Source organism: Balaenoptera physalus (assembly GCF_965194825.1).
Source record: "Balaenoptera physalus genome assembly, chromosome: 19".
Taxonomy (NCBI): domain Eukaryota; kingdom Metazoa; phylum Chordata; class Mammalia; order Artiodactyla; family Balaenopteridae; genus Balaenoptera; species Balaenoptera physalus.
The window spans coordinates 2,908,298-2,929,754 of record NC_138900.1 but is presented as its reverse complement, the minus strand read 5'-3'; the positions used below and the strand labels follow the sequence as shown (position 1 = coordinate 2,929,754).

Genomic DNA, 21,457 nt, shown 5'->3' with positions numbered 1-21,457 from the left:
TTCCAGAGCTCTGTGCAGGGAAGTGTCAATCAGGATGGGCCATAATTATAGGGACAGGGTGCCTGGACCTGATCTTCCCACAGAGGTGCCATTATCATGTCATCTGTAGTAGGGGTGACACTGTCTGCATGGAGAGTCTGGGGCGTCTCCAATGAGGAGCAAATCTTATCCCCAGGGCTCCTCACCCTCATCCACGTCTGGGGATTAGTGACAACTCCTGGTAATTACTGAGAAGATCTACATGAGCAGCTGAGCAGAGAGCAGAGGAAGTTTTCTATGTTCGCTTTGGAAGAATCCAAGTTCAGAATGAAAGTCATAAATGGGGAGGAGGGGACACTCAAAGTGCACCAGGGGCCCCCTTCATTATGTTTCCCATTGGGCATTTTCCTTCATGGTCTCAGTTTTCCAAACTGTTCCAAAGTCTGTTCACCATGATCATCAGCATATGATCTGAAGGCTGGACTTTCCCCTGAGCTTAAGTTCCACAACCCTTGATATTTATGGTCTCAGGTCTGTTTAATCTGGAAAATACCTCCTTTGAAGCCAGTGTTTCCCTCCTCAAAGTCCTCAGGTCTCTGTTGTGTCCACATGACTCTGCAAGGAGATTGTAATTTGTTCTAAGACACACATGGATCTCTCTCCTTGAGTCTCTCGTTGGACCTCCAGCCTCTCCCTGTGTTCTGGGCAATTATTGCCAAACAGAACCATTTCTGGACATGCAGAGAGGGATTAAGAAAAAGCATTTATTAGAAAATATAGAGAGATAACATTAGAATGCATTAAATTGATCGCTGGAATTATCAATTGATAGTTGGAAATTTCAGTTGATAATTGGTTCTTGGGTACCAGTTCTCTCAGCTGGGGAATAGGTCTGATTTCATTCTTCTGAGAGACCACACAGCACAAGGGGCACAATTAATCCTCCCCATTGGCTCCTTCTGCAGTGAATTGATGCACTGGGGCCAGCAGACATGTCCACATTTCAGGTACATGGATTTTAAAAGATAAGTCAGGCAGATAGGACAGCTACTGCTTCTTTAAAGTGTTCAGCTCTTCGTCTCTGCTTGGGGAAAATGTTCATGATAATGATTTAATGTGTTGAATGATTATTCATCCTCAGAATCTGTCCCCACCCATTTAGACACATCGAGTTACTGTGGACCTATTGTGTGCCATCCCTAGCACTAGGTAATGAAGATACAAACAGAAATAATCCTGGTCCTGGTTTTGATATTTTAAATGCTGATTAGTTGAAAGACATGATTCCTCATAAGACTTTTCACTGAGCTGGTGAAAGGATCTAGATTTTGGCTGTCCAGTTCGGTAGCTTCAGACCCATGTGGCTACTGAGCACTTGAAATGCATTCATCTGAGAGATGCTTTGATTATAAAATACACACTGGATTTCAAACATGTGCTAATATAGAGAGATAGTAAACTATCTTGTCAAGAACTTTTCAGAATTGATTATAGTTTGAAATGGCAATGTTTATAATGTTAAAATAATTGACACAGTTTCTTTTCACTTTTGTTAATGTGGCTACATGTAAATTTTGAACCAGGAAAATATATAGGTCCAGAAGAAAAACTCATTAATTATAAAACTGGTAATAATATACACATTCTCTATACATGTTCTCTAATGGCGACAGAATTAAATTAGATATCAGAAACAGAAAGAAATCTGGAAAATCTCCACATGTGTGACAGTGAAACAACACACTTCTAAATAGAGAGCAAAGATGAAATTACAAGAGAATTAGAAAATATCATGAACTGAATGAAAATAAAAGCACAACTTATCAAAATGTGTAGATGCACATGTTAGAGGTAAATATAGAACACTAAATACTTGTATTAGCAAGGATGAAAGTACCATGATCAGTTATAGAAGCGTCTACTTTAAGTTAGTACACTAAGAGCAATTCACCTTCAGAAGATATAGAAGTAAAGAAGTAATAAAAACCATGATGGCGGGGCTTTCCTGGTGGCGCAGTGGTTGAGAATCCGCCTGTCAATGCAGGGGACACGGGTTCGATCCCTGGTCCCGGAAGATCCCACATGCCACGGAGCAACAAAGTCCATGTGCCACAACTACTGAGCCTGTGCTCTAGAGCCCACGAGCCACAACTACTGAGCTTGCATGCCACAGCTACTGAAGCCTGAGTGCCTAGAGCCTGTGCTCCTCAACAAGAGAAGCCACCACAATGAGAAGCCTGCGCACCTCAACGAAGAGTAGCCCATGCTGGATGCAACTAGTGAAAGCCCACGTGCAGCAGCAAAAACCCAACACAGCCAAAAATAAATAAATTAATTAAAAAACAAAAAACAAAAAACCATGATGGCAATCAATAAAATAGGAAATTGAGAAATATGAGGTGAAATCAAGACAATGTTGGGTTCCACAAGATCAAGGAAATGGATAAACTTTTATTTGCAGTAAGAAAGAGGTGGGGGAGAGAGAGAACACATTACCTGTAGTAGAAGGAATGAAGAAGAGACATCACTACAGACGCTGTAGATGTTAACAGGAGAATAAGAGAAAATAAGAGGGTAGAGCCCAGAAACCTTGCAAAATAACATAAAAGGCACTGGCCAGCTCTCATCACAAAAAGTATTCTAGCCCAAAATGTCAATTTTGGTAGTTTTAGAGATGCAACCTTATAAATATGTCATCATTCTCTTGCAATATTTAAGATTTTCTCTTTACCTTTGGCCTTTATTAGTTTGAGTATGGTAATGTCTAGGTATGGTTTCTTTGCTTTTGTACTTAGGGTTTCTTGAGCTTCTTGGAGTAGTACATTGATATTTTTTTTGACCAAAATTGGGAAGTTTTCAGCAGGTACTTCTCTGTCCTTTTCTCTTTCACTACAACTTCCATGACTCCAATTACACGTAGGTTGAAATGCTTCATATTGTTGCACACACCACTATTAATTTTATTCAGTTTTTTATATTTTTAAAGAATCATAGCAAAATACACAAAACATGAAATTTATCACCTTAACCATTTTAAGTGTACAATCCAATGGTATTAACTACGTTCATGTTGTGGTGTAATCATCACTATACTCTACCTCCAGAATTCTTTTTGTTTGCAAAACTGAAACTCTGTACTCATTAAACAATAACTGTTTTAGCACCAATTCCCAGGCCCTGGCAACCACCACTCTTTGTCTTTATAAATTAGACTCCTTAAGTGTCTAATAAATGGAATCATAGTGTATTTTTCTTTTTAGATGGGCTCCATTTCACTTAGCATAATATCTTCAAGGTTCACCCATTTTGTAGCAGGTGTCAAAATTTCCTTCCTTGTCCAAATGTCATCAACAGTCATAATAGTCCAGATCTATCTCAGAATGAGAGTAAAACAATATTTCATCTATATGGTTAAAAATGATTAAAGGAAGTATTTTAGGTTATAAGCTTTAACATTTTTGAAACAGTCCCTATTCGAAGAATTGCAAAATAGGGCAGAAGTAGCAGGAGGCTTTAATAGTATAAAGAATAAAAAACAAGGAAGTAAAAAATAGAAAATATTTGATTGGCTGGGGCCACATACAAAAGGTTGTTTGGGTGAAAAGAAGCAAGGAAATAAGTACAGCATCCAGAGGTGGCCTGGCTATTAGAGATTGGCTGACTGGATATATTCTGTTTATGATCCAGTGGAGCACTTACAGGGAAACAAGAATTACATTAGATTCAGTTTGCTGACCTGGTACCGCCAAGTAGGAGCAGCTCCATCTAAGACCTAGAAAGTTATTTCAACACTATTAACAAAAATAAAATGACTCTCAGGATAAATTGTTTTCCTTTGTTTGTGGTCACCTCCCTATCTTCAATAAACTCTCACGTATTCCCGAAATTAATCAAAATTTGACTGGATTAAAGGAGGGGAGGTGGAATGTGAATAAGGAGGAAATGGGAACCATCTCCAATAAAAGCCCCTGCAGGGGAATGTCACTCCAGAGCTGAGCAATCAGTGGAAGCAGGTGGGGCCACAGGAGAACCCAGTGGACTTGACGTGAGGCCACTCGGATGGAATTTCTTCTTCACGTCTCAGATTTCTCCAAAAGGCATAATTGAGAGACAAGGTCTGCAGAATGGAGACGTTTATTAATTCAGCAAGTGTTGCCTGAGGCCACCTCTGCACCAGGCAGTGTGTGTGCATTTAGGGGCAATGGACTGAATACTCTGTCCTGAGAGAAGTAAACTGACTTTGATTTTTACACAAAAGCTGGAGAAATGACAGGGTTTCATTTTCTTTATCGTCATGGCTTCACGTGTTGCATAAGATGGTGAATGTCCCCCGCTGACTAAATCAACTTCTCAGGTTCTGCCAGGCCTCCTGCCACAGCCAGATGGATCCAGCTGGGGGTAGAAGGGTCAGAGCATGACCGGCAATGTCCAACAGAAATGGAATACGGCCTATAGAGTTCAAGGTGCACTTGAAATGAATGTGTGTTTTTCAGTTGTTGAGTGAAACTGAATACATGCACACTTTTTTTTTTTTTTTTACTGTTGAAACATGTCTTATTTCCACAATATGTAGAAAAATGCATCTGTAGAGTCACAAATGAACTTTATTTAGTTTATAATCTCCATCATGTACTAAGTTAAGCTTACAGAAAATTAAAAGAAAACATTTGGACATTGATCTGAAAGAACATAATAATTGGAACAGAAATAAACAAGTCCTGAAACCATAACACTAATTCTGGAAATGTAATTTTCCCTAATACAATTTGTGTGAATGATTCATGAATTGTTCCATAATTTTCTGCTACACTTTTGTACCATATGTGTAGCAAACAGGAACATTCCCATCCACAGCTATGTGTACACAAGAATTTTCCATCCATGTTTCCGTAGTCAGAGTTTCATTTGTTTTGCCCTGGATTCCACAGGGAGCCATCAGTGCCTAGACTCATCAAAGGACAGATTCTCAGGAAGCTTTGATCATCCTCAGTCGGATATGCAGGAGAAAAAAATGGACGCAGTGGCTCCCCAGCAGAAACTTTAGTGAATGTAAAAATATGGGATCCATCACCAACGTGATAAAAGGAAACAATCCCAATATTCATATCCAGGAAGATCCCCACTCGATGTAACCTGGGGCTCACCTTGAGAACAGTGGAAGGCACAGTGTGGGCGGAGAAGGCGTCTCCATTTCTCAAACACACAGTCCAGAAGCCAAGATCTGGAGCCAGTTGAATCTTCCGTCGTCGACGCACAGATTCTTTGCAAACGCCCACATCCCATTCTTGGCTGGACCCCAAGTCCACCTCCCAGTAATGGCGGCCAGAGGTGAACAGAGGGAATCCCAGGACACAAGTTGTACGGCTGAATCTCTCAGGTCGGGACCTCTTCTTCTGCTTGAAAAACCCACAACGGACAGTTTTCAGGTCCTCAGAAATGATGAGGTACTTGTTGGCTGTGTCAACATCCAAGGTCACATCCACTGTGGAAAGAAAAATAAGCAAGTACATACACTGGACACTACAATCCATGGTTTCTGAAAAGTCCCAAATGTCTCATTCACTTTCACTTCTTTAACTCTACACTTCTGCAGACGGTTCCTGGGGAAGATTCCCTGACCTGGATTAGATCCAATTCCATGTATAGAATGAATGATTAAAATGGAACTAGTCTTTCTGATTCATACTGGTGTTTTCTTTACATTAATTGGATTATTTGATTAAAATATTATTTCTTCTCTTCAGTACATGATATACATGAAAAAAAGAGTCCATGGGTATTGATTTTTCTCAAAAATTTCCAGTTGACACAGACTCGGTCAAAATATAGACATCAAATGTACATTTGAATGATGGTGATTTTACATATTGCAGAATAATTTTGAAATAGTAAGGTATTTTTTTCTTTTTTCTTCTTTTTGCATCTACTTTCTTTGTTTAGAGTTGTCGAATAGGCAATTGCATTCCAGTCCTTTTTCATCCTCTGGAGCTATAGAAAAATATAAAGAAAACATGCTAGGGGTCTTTGGATGAGATGGGTTAACTCTGGAAGTCAAGATAGAGGAAGGGATTCCCATAGACATGGGTAAGGATGTACTGGGATCTTGTAGCAACTTAGACCCAGAACTGGATGGGGCAGTGCTCACGGGCCAGGTAAACTGGAGAAGTACTATGTGTTTTGGCAACATCTCCAACTAACCCTGTGATGAGGATGGGTGCATAGACCTGCCTGTCCGAATGTGACCATGTGCATAGAGCCACAGGAACCTCAGAAATAAACCCTCTGGACCAAAGGCCAATGACTTCACTTGGCTCCTTTATAACATGGTTCTTTGGGAGGTGCTCAGACTTCTTGACCATTGGAGAGGACTTGTGAAGGCTTGTCAAGTTTCTGTGACAGGTTTCACCATCATAAATACAGGTTTGCATGAAGCAAAACGGAAACTCACTCAAGAAGTAAAACAAGTGGTTACTTTCCCAATGACACTGCTGGCTGGAAGGTGTATCATCGCCCAACCATCACACCCCATTCACACCCAAGGACCCATCGTAGGAGGCAGGGAATGGGTGACAGAATAAGACTGTGGCACTCTCCAATGAGCCTGGGAGGTCTGTCCTAGCATTCCGAATTAGACACGCAGCTAAGCTGTGATAATTCCCCTTTGCTCAGAATTCTGAGCCTGAATCAGGCATCTTAGGTCCAGGTCAGGGATTGAAGCGCATGCTGCAGTGCTCAGGTCCAGACTCGGCAACAGGACTGAAACCTACAGTCACGACCACATGCACTTTTACCATCCTTTTCCCTGGGGGTCTTGTGCTCTAAGTATTCCTTGTCCACACTCACTGCGCATAGAATCACCTGGGGCTTTTAAACAGTGCATATCTCTGGGCCTCGCTGCATGAAGGGTTCAGATTCACTAGATGCAGGGGCCTGTTACTCAAAGTGTGGGCCATGAACCTTCACTACCAGCACCACTGGAGCTCAAGTCAGAAATCCAGATTCACAGGTCGGCCCAGAGCTCAAGAAGAAGAACCCGCATTTAAACTGGATGGTCAGGGAATTTATACATCCTCAAAGTTGAAAAACCAGATTGTGTCGCAGTGCCACCCAAAGAAACGCAACGAGAGCCCCGTGTGGATTTTAAATTTTCTTACGTGTTTAAAAATAACAATCAGGTATAATTGATTTTAATAATACATTCCATATCCTCCAATATATCCACATCTGATTTCTACTTGTGGCAATCGTCACATTTCAAGTGATCAGGAGCTGCCAGTGGCCATTGGATATATTCCAATGTATCTAATATTGGATAGCACAGGACTAGGGCATGGCCTAAATATTATCTTTTCTTAAAAATCTACAGATACGGGGAAGGGGGGAGGGATAAATTGGGAGATTGGGATTGACACATACACACTACTATATATAAAACAGATAACTAATAAGGACCTACTGTATAGCACAGGGAACTCTGCTCAATACTCTGTAATGACCTATATGAGAAAAGAATCTAAAAAAGAGTGGATATATGTATATGTATAACTGATTCACTTTGCTGTACACCTGAAACTAACACAACATTGTAAATCAACTATACCCCAATAAAATTTTTGAAAAAGTCAACAGATAGTTCTTATCTATACTTACAGGCAAGAACAATGGTTTCTTGGAAAGAATAGAAATTTCAGGTGCCAGAATTCAGCTAGTGCCCTTATTTAGTGGAGAGCTTTTGAAAAGGTGCTTTTTCCTGGGCCCTTTATGGGTTGAGGGCAGTTGGTATAGATGTCTTACCTTGGAACTTCCGCATCCTTGGGTTCATCTGGAGAACAGCTCTCAGTTGGGGCTCTAACTCCTTAACCTTTGAAACCAGAGCTCCGAGCTTGAGAGCGCGCCTGAGGTCATTCTTCTGTGAGACCACAGAGCAGTTGGGGCACAATAAACCTTCCCCATCAGCCTCCTTCTGCAGTGAATCGAGGCACTGGAAGCAGCAGACATATCCACATTTCAGGTACATGGGGTTTTCGAGATAATTCAGGCAAACCATACATTTACTTGCTTCCTTAAAGTGTTCAGCCATGGGTCCTCTATGGGAAAAATGCGCAAGAGATTGTAATTTCCATGAGTTGAATCGATACTATTCCCTGGGTCACTTTTGTCTTTACATGCATAGCAATTTGAAATCATTATTACTATGTAATGAAGACATAACATAAGTACAAATATAAATGACTCATAGCCCCAGAGTTCTGATTTTTGAAATGCTGTTTGGAATGAAGGACATGATTCATCCTTGGGGTATAATTTAGGTGGTGAGAGGGTTTATACTACACCTGAGCTGTCAGATATGGTGTCCACCAGCCATGCATGGCTACAGAGCACCTGAGGTGGGGCTCATCCGTATTGAAAGGTGTTGTAAGTGTCAGATGCACACTCAGTTTGGAAGACATGATTAGAAAAAGACAACATAAACGATCTCCTTGAGAACTTTCAAAAGTTGATTATAAGGAAGATAAAAATCACATGATCATCTCAATAGATGCAGAAAAAGCATTTCACAAAATTCAACATCCATTCCTGATAAAAACCCTCATCAAGAGGCTATAGAGGGAACATATCTCACATAATAAAGCTCATTTACAACCAATCTACACCCAACATAATACTCAGCGGTGAAAAGCTGAAAGCCTTTCCTCTAAATTCAGGAACAAGACAAGGATGCATGCTCTTACCACTCTATTTATCATAGTATTGGTAGTCCTAGCCATAGAAATTAGACAGGAAAAAGAAATAAAAGGCATCCAAATTGGCAGGAAAGTAGTTAAACTGTCACGATTTGCAGATGACATGATACTCTGTATAAAGAAACAAAGTCTCCACCTTGAAACTAATATGAATTCAGCAAGGTTGTAGGATACAAGATTAATATACAGGAATCTGTTGTGTGTTTATACACTAATAATGAACTATCAGGAAGAGGAAGTAAAAAAACAATCCCATTTAAAATCCATCAAAAAAATACTTGGGGGAAAAATAGTATAAATGAACTTATATACAAAATAGAAATAGACCCACAGACATAGAGAACAAACTTATGGTTTTCAAAGGGGAAAAGGGGGGAGGTATAAATTAGGAATTTTGGATTAACATATACACACTACTATATATAAAATAGATAGCCAACAAGGACCTACTGCATAGCACAGGGAACTATACTCAATATTCTGTAATAACCTATAAGGGAAAAGAATCTGAAAAAAATAGATATATATGTATGTATAACTGAATCACTTTGCTGCACACCTGAAACTAACACAACATTGTAAATCAACTATACTTCAATTAAAAGAAAAGAAAGAAAAAAAGAGTTATTAACAGCAAAACAAAACAAAATACCTGGGAATAATCTTAACCAAGGAGGTGACAGACCTATACTCTGAAAACTATAAAACACTGATGAAGGAAATTGAAGGTGATTCAAAGGAATGGCAAGATATCCAAAGCTCTTGGACTGCAAGAATTAATATTATTAAAATGGCCATATTACTAAATGCAACCTACAGATTTAATGAAATCTTTATAAAATACCCTTGATACTTTTCACAGAACTAGAACATATAATTCTAAAATTTTATGGAACCATAAAAGACCTGAAATTGCAAAAGCAATCTTGAGAAAAAAGATAAAGCTGGGGGCATAACCCTCCCAGACTTCAGACTATACTACAAAGCTACAGTAATCAAAACACCATGGTACTGGCACAAAAACAGATACAGAGATCAATGGAGCAAAATAGAGAGCCCAGAAAAAGACCTACACACCCCTGGCCAGTTAATCTACTACAAAGGAGGAAGGAATATACAATAGAGAAAAGACAGTCTCTTCAACAAGTGGTGCTGGGAAAACTAGACAACTGCAGGTAAAACAATGAGATTAGAACATTCCCTCACACCATACACAAAAATAAACTCAAAACGCTTTAAAGACTTGAATATAAGACCTGAAACCATAAAACTCCTAGAATTGAACATAGGCAGAACATTCTTTGACATAAATTGTAGCAACATTTTCTTGGATCAGTTTCCCAAGGCAAAAGAAATAAAAGCAAAAATAAAGAAATGGGACCTAATTAAACTTAAAAGCTTTTGTACAGCAAAGGAAACCATCAACAAAATGAAAGGACAACATAAGGAATGGGAGAAAATGTTTGTAACTGATGCAACTGACAAGGGGTTAATATCCAAAATATACAATGGGTTATATAATGCAATATCAAAACCTAAAAAAACCCAATCAAAAATGGGCAGATGATCTGAATAGATACTTTCCAAAGAAGATATACAGATGGCCATCCAGAACATGAAAAGATGCTCAACATTGCTAATCAGAGAAATGAAAATCAAAACTGCAACACGAAAAAAAAAAAAAAAACTGCAACACGATATCACCTTACACCAGTCAGAATGGCCATAACCAAAAAGTCTACAAATAACAAATGTTGGAGAGGATGTGGAGAAAAGACAATACTTGTACACTGTTAGTGGGAATGTAAATTGGTGCAGCCACTGTGGAGAACAGTATGGAGGTTCCTTAAAAAACTAAAAATAGAGCTACCATATAATGCAGCAACCCCACTCCTGGATATATATCCAGAAAAAATGAAAACTCTAATTTGAAAAGATACATGCACACCAATGTTAATAGCAGCATTATTTAAAATAGCCAAGACATGGGTGCAACCTAAGTTCCCATCAACAGATGATTGGATTAAGAAGATGTGAATATATCTAATATAATGGAATCCACTCAACCATAAAAAAGAGAAAAATACTGCCATTTGCGTTAATGTCAATGGACCTAGAGATTATTATGCATAGTGAAATACGTCAGACAGAGAAAGACATATACTGTATAGCACTTATGTGTGGAATGTAAAAAATAATACAAATGAATGTTTATGCAAAATAGAAACAGGCTTGCAGATATAGAAAACAATTGTGTGGTAACCAAAGGGGAGAGGGCACGGTGGAGGGCAGTGCTATGCGATTAACAGATAGAAATTACTATACGTAAAATTTATAAAATAACAAGGATATATTGTATAGCACAGGGATATACACCCATTATCTTGTAATAACCTATAATGGAGAATAATCTGCAAAAATACTGAATTACTATGCTGTACCTCAAAGTAACACAATATTGAAAATCAACTATTCTTCAATAAAAAATAACTGTAATGAGGATGTTAGTATCAATGCAAGTAAATAAAGACTAGTTTGTCTTTTAAAATAAGAAAGCTGATGTTGCAATGATTACATTTTGCCTTTTAAAATTGATTAGTTTGATTCTCCTTTGTTTATGTGGATACTAGGAAATGAATTTATAATCACATTTGTGGGTCACCTTGTATTTCTCCTGGACAGCACTGGTCTAGACCCACACACCCTCCAACTCCCCACCTGTCCAACCTGCATGTGGCAAAAACTCACAGCAGAACTTGAGAGGTGGAATAAGTCTGTAGCTGAAACTTCATTCATCTCTCACAGAGTCTGCCAAACCCTGATTAGACTCAGGATAATGAAGATGTTTTTATTTCTCCAACCCGAGTATTGACCATCTAAGTTCTGCCTATTCTCCCATCAGAGGTCCTTGTGTCTCCAGGTGCACATGCTGTGCTTGGGTTGAGTTGGCCTCAGATAACACTTGCTGAATTAATAAATCACTCCATTCCTGATACCTTGCTTTCTTATATTTGCCTTTTGTAGAAAATTGAGAAGTAAAAACAAAATCCCATAAGACAGGCTCACCTCTGCTCAACTAGGTCCAGCTGCTTCCTCTGACAGCTCGGTTCTGGAGTGAGAGCCACCGAAAGGGGCTTTTTCTAGAGGCGGCCCCTCCCATCTCACTCCCATCCTGCCTCTCTTCATTAATCCAATCAGGTTGTGATTTAATTCTGGCATTAGTGAGATTTTTTTCCCCTCCAGTCATAAAGAGATTAACACACACACACAAGAGATAACTGTATCTTGAAAGTGTTATTTTTAAACTAATTTTGCCATATTATCATCTAGTTTAGATCTTGAGTATTCTGTCTGTTGATGATAAGAATTGGAATTAGGGTTGAAATTAATAGAACATTGCCATCATGATTAATCCTAAAACAAATGGACTAGTTTTAATTTATTTTTTTATTTTTATTTTTTTAAAATTTTTATTGGAGTAGAGTTGCTTTACAATGGTGTGTTAGCTTCTGCTGTACTGCAAAGTGAATCAGCTTTACGTATACATATATCCCCTCCTTGATCTTTGAAGTAAAATCTCCCATTTTGATTAAGAGAATTAATTAAACTACTTAGGAATCGTCCCTAAAATCGAACTTCCTAGACCACAGTCATTTCTTCGAAAGAGTGTTTTCTCCATTAGTGTGAAGATGCTTGCTTAGAAGTTTGGTAAACAAACCTCAAAACTGTTCCCTGACAATTAGAATAGGACCTTCATGGCTGGCTATGTTACAAAATAAAAAAGAACAGTTGCAAGTTACTATATAATATTACTATTTTTGTTACTTCACAATATATATGAACTGAGATAAATTTCTTTTTAAAAATATTCAAGGGACTTCACCGGCGGTCCAATGGTTAGGACTCTGTGCTTCCACTGCAGGGGACAGAGGTTCGATCCCTGGTCGGGGAACTAAGATCCTGCATGCTGCGTGGCTCGGCCAAAAAAAAAAAAAATTTCAAAAACTGTTCCCTGAGATTTTGTGTGACTCATTAGTGATGACGGTTTAAGCGGTAGAATGTAAAACTGGGAGACTGTGGGATGGGTGTCAGGGTGGAAGGGTTTAGATTAGATTGAGGTGATTACATTACCATGGCTTTCATTTCATTTCCACATTAGTCATTTGATGGAATTTTCTGGATCCTCTCATCATTTCACGTCCAAAGCAGAGGCACTCTCGCTATCCATTGTTTCCCATCGAGTGCTGTCCCATCCCCTCCGGGTTCTCAATTGCTGCCCCATCACCGTTCTCCCTTCCCCGTGCCCAAGCCTGAAGGTTCATTTTTGCAGACAGGAGGACGGACTTCTGTGTCTGTTCTTGATTTGCTCACAAGGTACCTAACACAATCTCCATTTTTTCTTAGATTCATAAATATAAAGCAAAAATCCTTGTAATTCTAATTGATGGCTATGTGGTTGATTTGGGAAATGGTGATTGGGCAGTACAGAGGGGAAAAATAAGTTCAATATTTCAAAAATAATTCTGTCACATACTTTGTATTGCTTCCTGTCTTCTGTTGAAATGTTTACTAATTAATTAGTTAACTATGATGAAATAGGATCTGTGTTCATGTGAGTCATTAATTTAATCCTAGTTGGGAAGTTTAGGAAGATTTGTGTGTGAAAGTTTTAATGTCTGCAGAAAGAGCGGTAATAAACCAACTAAAATGAAAAAGGGCTATTTGGGCCATGTGGTCTGTCCATTTGTGAAAGGACTTACTTTTTCTCCACCATGGATGTGACCTTGGATGTGGCATGGCCAATGCTCATCTCATCATTTCTGATGACCGGAGGAGCTTGTGATGTGAACATATCAAGCAGATTCAGAAAAAGCATGATGAGAGGTTCAGCTTTGAATTATGTGCCCTTGGCTTCCCTTCATTTACCTTTGGCTCCATCACAGGGAGTTGGATATGGAAACAACCATGACTGGCTGTCGGCGGCAACGTGGACCCAGGATTTGAATGGGGGTAGTCCTCAAAGGAAGGGTGAAACTTGAATATGAAAGGTTTTCTGGATGCCACCACCTCCAGCTGTCTTGACTATCAAGTCAGGGGACAGTCTGCTTGTCCTAAAGTGACCTTGAGGGTGGAGCCAATAGGAGCCTCAGAAGGGAACCCTCTGATACGAGAACCAATTAATTCACCAACACTCCCTCATGACTCAGCTCAATGGAAGATGCTGGGTTGTGTCTGACAATCTAAGAAGGGTTGCCGATTACAAAAACATCTAGATCACATTTCACAATCCCAAGCCCAGGTCGGCATGGAGGAAATTCTAATATCACAAGAGACATTGTGGATTGGATTATGTGCCAAAACGTACATTGTACTCAGCCCGGCAGGGCCACCACTGATTCTATTACCCGGTAGAAGAGGCACAGAGAAGAGAGGGAGAACAAGGGGGACTTGGTGCATCCAGGGAGCCTGGCCTGGGAATCACATTAACTGTGGACCTTTCTTAACGCCCCATCACAAACTTAATACAGAGTTAACATGTGCCTTTGAATTAGGAATGATTTCCTGTTGTCAAGGTCAGCCAGTGAGGGAAGCATATGCTGCAGTGCTGAGGTCCGGAGACCGTAACTGGACCTAAGCTCACAGCAATGGCGACCAATGCACTTAGACCACCCTTTGCCTGGGGGCCCGGGCACTGGAGTAGATGATTCATGTAGTGACTGCCCACACTCGCTGTGGATTACCATCACCTGGATGCGCTTGTGGATGAGAACCAACAAAATTTAAGGAAGATAGTTGCTCCCCTATCTTCCTCACACCTGCTGGGATTTTATAACTGTGTTCCACACAAGGCAGTGGAAGCAGCAGGGTGTGTACCTCATCACAGGTGAGCACAGAAATCAGGGCTGGTGTGTAGACCTTTCAAGAGAGGTCGTGAGACCTAGAGATTGTTATACAGAGTGACGTAAGTCAGAGAGAGAAAGACAAATACTGTATAATATCGCTTATATGTGGAATCTAGAAAAATGGTACAAATGAACTTGTTTGCAAAGCGGAAATAGAGACACAGATGTAGGAAACAAACTTATGGTTACCAAGGGGGGAAGGGGAGTTGGGATGAATTGGGAGGTGGGGATTGACATATATACACCACTATGTATAAAATAGATAACTAATGAGAAACTCCTGTAGAGCACAGGGAACTCTACTCAGCGCTCTGTGGTGACCTAAGTGGGAAGGGAATCTAAAAAAGAGGGGATATATGTATACGTGTAACTGATTTGCTTTGCTGTACAGCAGAAACTAACACAACACTGTAGAGCGACTATACTCCAATAAAAATTAATTTTAAAAATTGAATTAAAAAAAAAGAGAGGATGAGAAAGTCCCGCTAAGAGAGCTCGTCATGTGCCTAGAGCAATGGACAAAGGGGTTGGAAACAAGGCCCTGGATAGAGGGACACAGGGAAAGTTGGGGAGGATGCAAGTCCTTTGCTTCCAGTGTAGAATCACTGAAACCTTCCTCTGCTGGTGTCTTGGTCTTAGCCATCAGTACCACCTGGAGTTCTTTTCAATATTGTCCTTAGTGTTCAGGCTGCTATAACAAAATATCGCCCACTGGGAGGCTTATAAACAACAGAAACTTACAGCTCACATTTCTGGAGGTTGCAAGTCCAAGTTCAAGGCTGCAGCATGGTCCACATTTGGTGAGAGCCTTCTTCCTGGTTCGTGGCCAGCGCCTAGTCCCTGCTGTTGGCAGAGGTCATGGAGAGGATGTGACCACTGGTTGACACAAGATCTTGACCTGGGCAATCAGAGGCTCCTCACCCAGTCCCCCGTCCTTGGAAGATACATTCTACCCACATTTCCCATTGCTGGAGCTGTTTTCAAGGGCACAGCCTTGAGAGACTAAGGTGTTGAAACCATCTTCACTGAATAGAAGACTGAACCCTCACCTCCTTTACCATCATCTTTAGGAGTTATGATTTCAATATATGAATGCCAGAGGGACCTTTAGATCATAGCACGGTGCAAGGTATATTCCACTGTATTTCCAAGTATAAAATGCAAAGGTGTATTCCACAGAGAGTATTGTTTTAATTCCTAACTCCAATTTTAAAAAATCATGCATTTTTAACTTTGTCAGGAGTAACAGGATTTCGCAGACCTGAAAAATTAACTGTGCTTCAACTTACTACACATTATTTTTTCTTCCCCCTGTTGACTAAGGTTAAGGAAGGATAGAGGAGCATTTTCCATAAAGAGATAAAAATAGTAGGAACACTTTCATACACAAACACAGCAAACACACAGAAGAAAGACACAGAAGATCTGGACAGAAATTACAACTGAAATCTACTGAAGTAGATTATCAGAAAGTAAAAATGTATGTCATTATAGGGCAGTGTATTTCTCCCTGTGTATTCTGTTTCTATGTGTATGGTATATGTCTATCACTGGAACTTAATTCATGTTTCAGGACTTTTAAGTCCCAACCCAAACTCTGCACATCCACGTGTCCTTTTATATTCACACGTAAAGCTAATCTGTTAGGTCTGAGAAAATCAGTGGACCCTTTTATACATGGTTGAGGATCTCAGTGGCTTTGAATGGCTTGGCACAAATTCCAAAGTGACCCCATCCTTCTTTCCCTCATCATTAGGGGCTCCAGGGCACAAGGACTTTCAGGGAACCTCATGACTCTGGTACCACTCTGAAACATACACAATATATTTTCAACTTCTACCTGCCCAGCCAGGGCATGAATGGGGCAGCTCAGGACAAGGCAGGGTGAGCACCTGTCCTGCCCAAGGGTGCTGACAGCACAGCTCTGAGTTCCTCTCCTGTTGGAGAGCCCTTCTCTCCTGTTTTCTGCCCTGAGATTGAACACAAGGAAGCACTCATCTGCCTGGACCTGGCTCCAGAGCTCTGTGCAGGGAAGTGTCAATCAGGATGGGCCATAATTATAGGACGGGGTGCCTGGACCCGATCTCCCCACAGAGGTGCCATTATCATGTCATCTGTAGTGGAGGTGACACTGTCTGCATGGAGAGTCTGGGGCGTCTCCAGTGAGGAGCAAATCTTATCCCCAGGGCTCCTCACCCTCATCCACGTCTGGGGATTAGTGACAACTCCTGGGAATTACTGAGAAGATCTACATGAGCAGCTGAGCAGAGAGCAGAGGAGGTTTTCTATGTTCCCTGTGGGAGAATCCAAGTCTAGAATGAAAGTCATAAATGGGGAGGAGGGGACACTCAAAGTGCACCAGGGGCCCCCTTCACTATGTTTCCCGTTGGGCATTTTCCTTCACGGTCTCACTTTTCCAAACTGTTCCAAAGTTTGTTCACACAGATCATCAGCTATGATCTGGAGGCTGATATCTTCCATGAGTTTAAGTTTCACAACTCTTGCTATTGATTGCCTCAGATCAGTTTAAAATGAAAAATATCCTATTTAAAAACAGTGTTTCCAAAAATAAACTCAAAATGGATTAAAGACCTAAATGTAAGGCCAGACACTATCAAACTCTTAGAGGAAAACATAGGCAGAACACTCTATGGCATATATCACAGCAAGATCCTTTTTGACCCAACTCTTAGAGAAATGGAAATAAAAACAAAAATAAACAAATGGGACCTAATGAAACTTAAAAGCTTTTGCACAGCAAAGGAAACTATAAACAAGACGAAAAGACAGCCCTCAGAATGGGAGAAAATATTTGCAAATGAAGCACTGAAAAAGGATTAATCTCCAAAATTTATAAGCAGCTCATGCAGCTCAATATCAAAAAAACATACAACCCAATCCAAAAATGGACAGAAGACCTAAATAGACCTTTCTCCAAAGAAGATATACAGATTGCCAACAAACACATGAAAGGATGCTCAACATCACTAATCATTAGAGAAATGCAAATCAAAACTACAATGAGGTATCACCTCACACCAGTCAGAACAGCCATCATCAAAAAATCTACAAACAATAAATGCTGGAGAGGGTGTGGAGAAAAGGGAACCCTCCTGCACTCTTGGTGGGAATGTAAATTGATACAGCCACTATGGAGAACAGTATGGAGTTTCCTTAAAAAACTAAAAATAGAACTACCATATGACCCAGCAATCCCACTACTGGGCATATACCCTGAGAAAACCATAATTCAAAAAGAGACATGTACCACAATGTTCATTGCAGCTCTATTTACAATAACCAGGACATGGAAGCAACCTAAGTGTCCATCAACAGACGAATGGATAAAGAAGATGTGGCACATATATACAATGGAGTATTACTCAGCCATGAAATGAAATGAAATTGAGTTATTTGTAGTGAGGTGGATGGATCTAGAGTCTGTCATACAGAGTGAAGTAAGTCAGAAAGAGAAAAACAAATACCATATGCTAACACATATATATGGAATGTAAAAAAAAAAATGGTTCTGAAGAACCTAGGGGCAGGACAGGAATAAAGACCTGGAGACTTAGAGAATGGACTTGAGGACACAGGGAGGGGGAAGGGGAAGCTGGGACGAAGTGAGAGAGTGGCATAGACTTATATACACTACCAAATGTAAAATAGATAGCTAGTGGGAAGCAGCCACATAGCACAGGGAGATCAGCTCGGTGCTTTGTGACCACCTAGAGGGGTGGGATAGGGAGGGTGGGAGGGAGACACAAGAGGGAGGGGATATGGGGATATATGTATATGTATAGCTGATTCACTTTGTTATAAAGCAGAAATTAACACACCATTGTAAAGCAATTATACTCCAATAAAGATGTTAAAAAAATTAAAATTAAATAAATAAAAATAAAAGCAGTGTTTCCCTCCTCAGAATCTGCAGGTTTTCCTCATGTCCATGTTACTCTGCTAAGAGATTGTAACTTGCTCTAAGTCAGCCATGAAGTCCTCTTCTTCAGTATCTCACTGGACCACCAGCCTGTCTCTGTGTTTTGGGCAATTAGTGTTGGAAAGAAGCATTTCTGGACATATAGACATGAATTAGGAAAAAGTATTGATTAGTAAATATAGAGAGATAACATTGGAATTTTTGAATTTGAGCATTAGAATTATCAATTGACAGTTGGAAATTTCAAATGAATATTGGATCTTGGAAAACCAGTTTCATCAGCTGGGAAATAGGCCTGATGTTGTTTGTTTGAAAGACCATGGGGCAGAAAGGGACACAATAAACCGTTCCCATTGGCTCCTTCTGCAGTGAATTGATGCCCTGGGGGCAGCAGACATGTCCACATTTCAAGTACCTGGGTTTTTCAAGATAAGCCAAACATATAGGATAGCTACTGCTTCTTTAAAGTGTAAAACATAGCCCCTGACTGGGAAAAATGTGAGTGACAATGGTTTTATTGTGTTGAATGATTATTCATCATGGGGCTCTGTCCCCTCATGTTTAAACATAGGGATACGGTGGACCTACTGTGTGCCATCCCTAGCACTAAGCAATGAAGATACAAATGGAAATACTCACATCCCTGGTTCTGATGTTTGAAATGCTGGTTAGTTGAAAGACATAATTCATCAAAGGTCTTTTAGCTGAGCTGGTGAAAGGGTCCAGATCGTGACTGTCCAGTGTGGAAGCCTCCAGCCCCATGTGGCTATTGAGCTCCTGCAATGCGCTCATCTGAACTGAGAGGTGCTGTGAGTGTAACATACACACTGGATTTCAAAGATGTATTAGATGGAGAGAATATAAACTATCTTAAGATCTTTTCAGAATTGATTATGGCTTGAAATGACAATATTTAAGCTATTAAAATAATTTAGAGTTTCTTTTTACTTTCTTTAATGTGCAGCAAGGGACATGTAATTAATGGGTCATGTTCTATCTCTCCTGGACATTGCTGGCCTAAACTCAGAAATACATCAACCAGGGCTTCCCTGGTGGCGCAGTGGTTGAGAATCTGCCTGCCGGTGCGGGGGACGCGGGTTCGAGCCCTGGTCTGGGAGGATCCCACATGCCGCGGAGCAGCTGGGCCCGTGAGCCACAACTACTGAGCCTGCGCGTCTGGAGCCTGTGCTCCGCAACAGGAGAGGCCGCGATAGTGAGAGGCCCGCGCACCGCGATGAAGAGTGGCCCCCGCTTGCCGCAACTGGAGAAAGCCCTCACACAGAAACGAAGACCCAACACAGCCAAAGATGAATAAATAAAAAATTTTTAAAAACCTGCAAAAAAAAAAAAGAAATACATCAACCACCCCACCTGGACCCACCTGTGGCAAAAACTTTGCAGAACCTGAGAGTTTGAATAAGTCACAGGGGGGTATTCACCATCTTATGCAGACTGTCAAGCCATGATGACTGAAGAAAATGAAGACACTGTCATTTCTCTAGCCTGTGTATAAAAAAATCAAAGCCAGCCCATGGCTCCCAGGGCATAGTATACTAAGTGCACACACTTAGCTTGGCACTGAGTTGACTTCAGACAACACTTGCTGAATTAATAAAGGACTACTTTCTACAGACCTTGCTCTCTCATATCTGCCTTTTGTAGAATTCTGAGATAGAAGAAAGAAATTCCATCAACTGGACGCACCTCAAGTCCACTAGGCTCTCCTGCGGCCTCCATGAGCTACCGACCACACAGCTCTGGAGTGAGATTCCGCTGCAGGGGCTTTTATTGGAGATGGTCTCTCCTCCCTCCTTATTCACATTCCCACCTCTCCTCCTTAATTCCATCAGATTTTGATTTATTTTTTGAATGAGTGAAATTTTATTGAGGACATAGGGAGCTTACCACAAACAAAAGAGAACAATTTATCCTTAAAGTAGTTTATTTTTATTAGTATTGTTAATTTTCTAGGTCTAAGGTGAAGGCTGTCCTACCTAGAGTGCCACCTTGGCAAACTGAAATTTAAGTAACTTTCATGTCCCTGTAAATGCTCCAACTGACTATAAATGCAGTGTATCAGTCAGCCAATTCCCCAATGCCAAGCCAGCTCTGGACGCTAATTTCCTTGTTTCTTCTCACCCCAAACAAGCTTGACTATGTGGCCCCAGCCAGTCAGATATTTTCTTGTTTTTACTTCCTTGTTTTTTACTCTTTATTCTATAAAACCTCCCTCTCCTGCCCTATTTTGCAGTTCTCCGAATTGAGGCTGTCCGTTTCACTAAGTGTTAAAGTTTACCATCTAAAGTGCCTCCTTTAATTATTTTTAACAATATGGATGAAATATTGTTTCATTATCATTCTGTGTTAGATCTGGAATATTATGACTGTTGGTGAAGATTTGAATTTTGGACAGAAAAAACTTTTTAACCTGAAATTTTTGCAATCAATATTAATCTTCATGAAATAAATGGAGCTAATTTCCAATACTTTCTGCTCACTGATGTAGAATCTCTTTATGTTTAGATCACGAAATTAATTAAACCTGCTCAGAAGTATTTCCTAATATCATACTCAGTGGTTCACAATCACTTCTTCAAAATGGCTTTTTCTTTACGGCTGGCAAGATTTGTAACAGAGAATAACAAACCTGAATCCATATTGGATCTCTTCCTTTAGCTCTAACCCTCGTGCTCTGTTGCCTGTGCTTAGCCCTGAGAGCTCTGCATCTTTGTAACAGAATGTTGCCTAGAGCCTGAAATATACATAAAAGCCCTTTCTCACAGCTCTGCTTCCCAGGCTTGACCTTTAAAGATATAACACTTCTCATTCATACAGAGATAAAAAGTTGCAGAACAGAGAGTAACATTTATCTTGCTGGAGGTTCACAGGAA

At 40.3% G+C, this 21,457-nt stretch overlaps 1 protein-coding gene and 1 long non-coding RNA gene across 3 annotated transcripts; one reads left to right on the top strand and one right to left on the bottom strand.

The window, feature by feature from the left end:
• The first annotated feature begins 42 nt into the window (after positions 1-42).
• On the top strand, positions 43-2,336 carry LOC309648350. Its single transcript, XR_014256625.1, has 2 exons — positions 43-1,056; positions 1,183-2,336. It is a non-coding gene; the product is annotated as an uncharacterized lncRNA (long non-coding RNA).
• A 125-nt stretch (positions 2,337-2,461) lies between these two features.
• On the bottom strand, positions 2,462-14,197 carry LOC309648259 (ret finger protein-like 4A). Of its 2 annotated transcripts, XM_082436726.1 has the most exons (3): positions 11,790-14,197; positions 7,774-8,066; positions 2,462-5,461 (listed from the first exon to the last, which is right to left on the bottom strand). In XM_082436726.1, exons 2-3 carry the CDS (start codon positions 8,057-8,059, stop codon positions 4,881-4,883), a joined length of 867 nt encoding a protein of 288 aa, XP_082292852.1. In that variant the 5' UTR covers positions 8,060-8,066; positions 11,790-14,197; the 3' UTR covers positions 2,462-4,880. The 2 variants fall into 2 exon arrangements, with proteins under 2 accessions (XP_082292852.1, XP_082292851.1); XM_082436725.1 differs by lacking the exon at positions 11,790-14,197 and having other exon boundaries at positions 7,774-10,389.
• Between the last annotated feature and the right edge of the window lie 7,260 nt (positions 14,198-21,457).

Bases quoted from the DNA above. Each gene is read 5' to 3' on its own strand.
- LOC309648259 (XM_082436726.1), bottom strand. From the start codon at position 8,059: ATGGCTGAACACTTTAAGGAAGCAAGTAAATGTATGGTTTGCCTGAAT. The intron at 5,462-7,773 runs GTAAGACATCTA...TTCTTTCCACAG, and splicing joins AAGGATGCGGAAGTTCCAAG to TGGATGTGACCTTGGATGTT.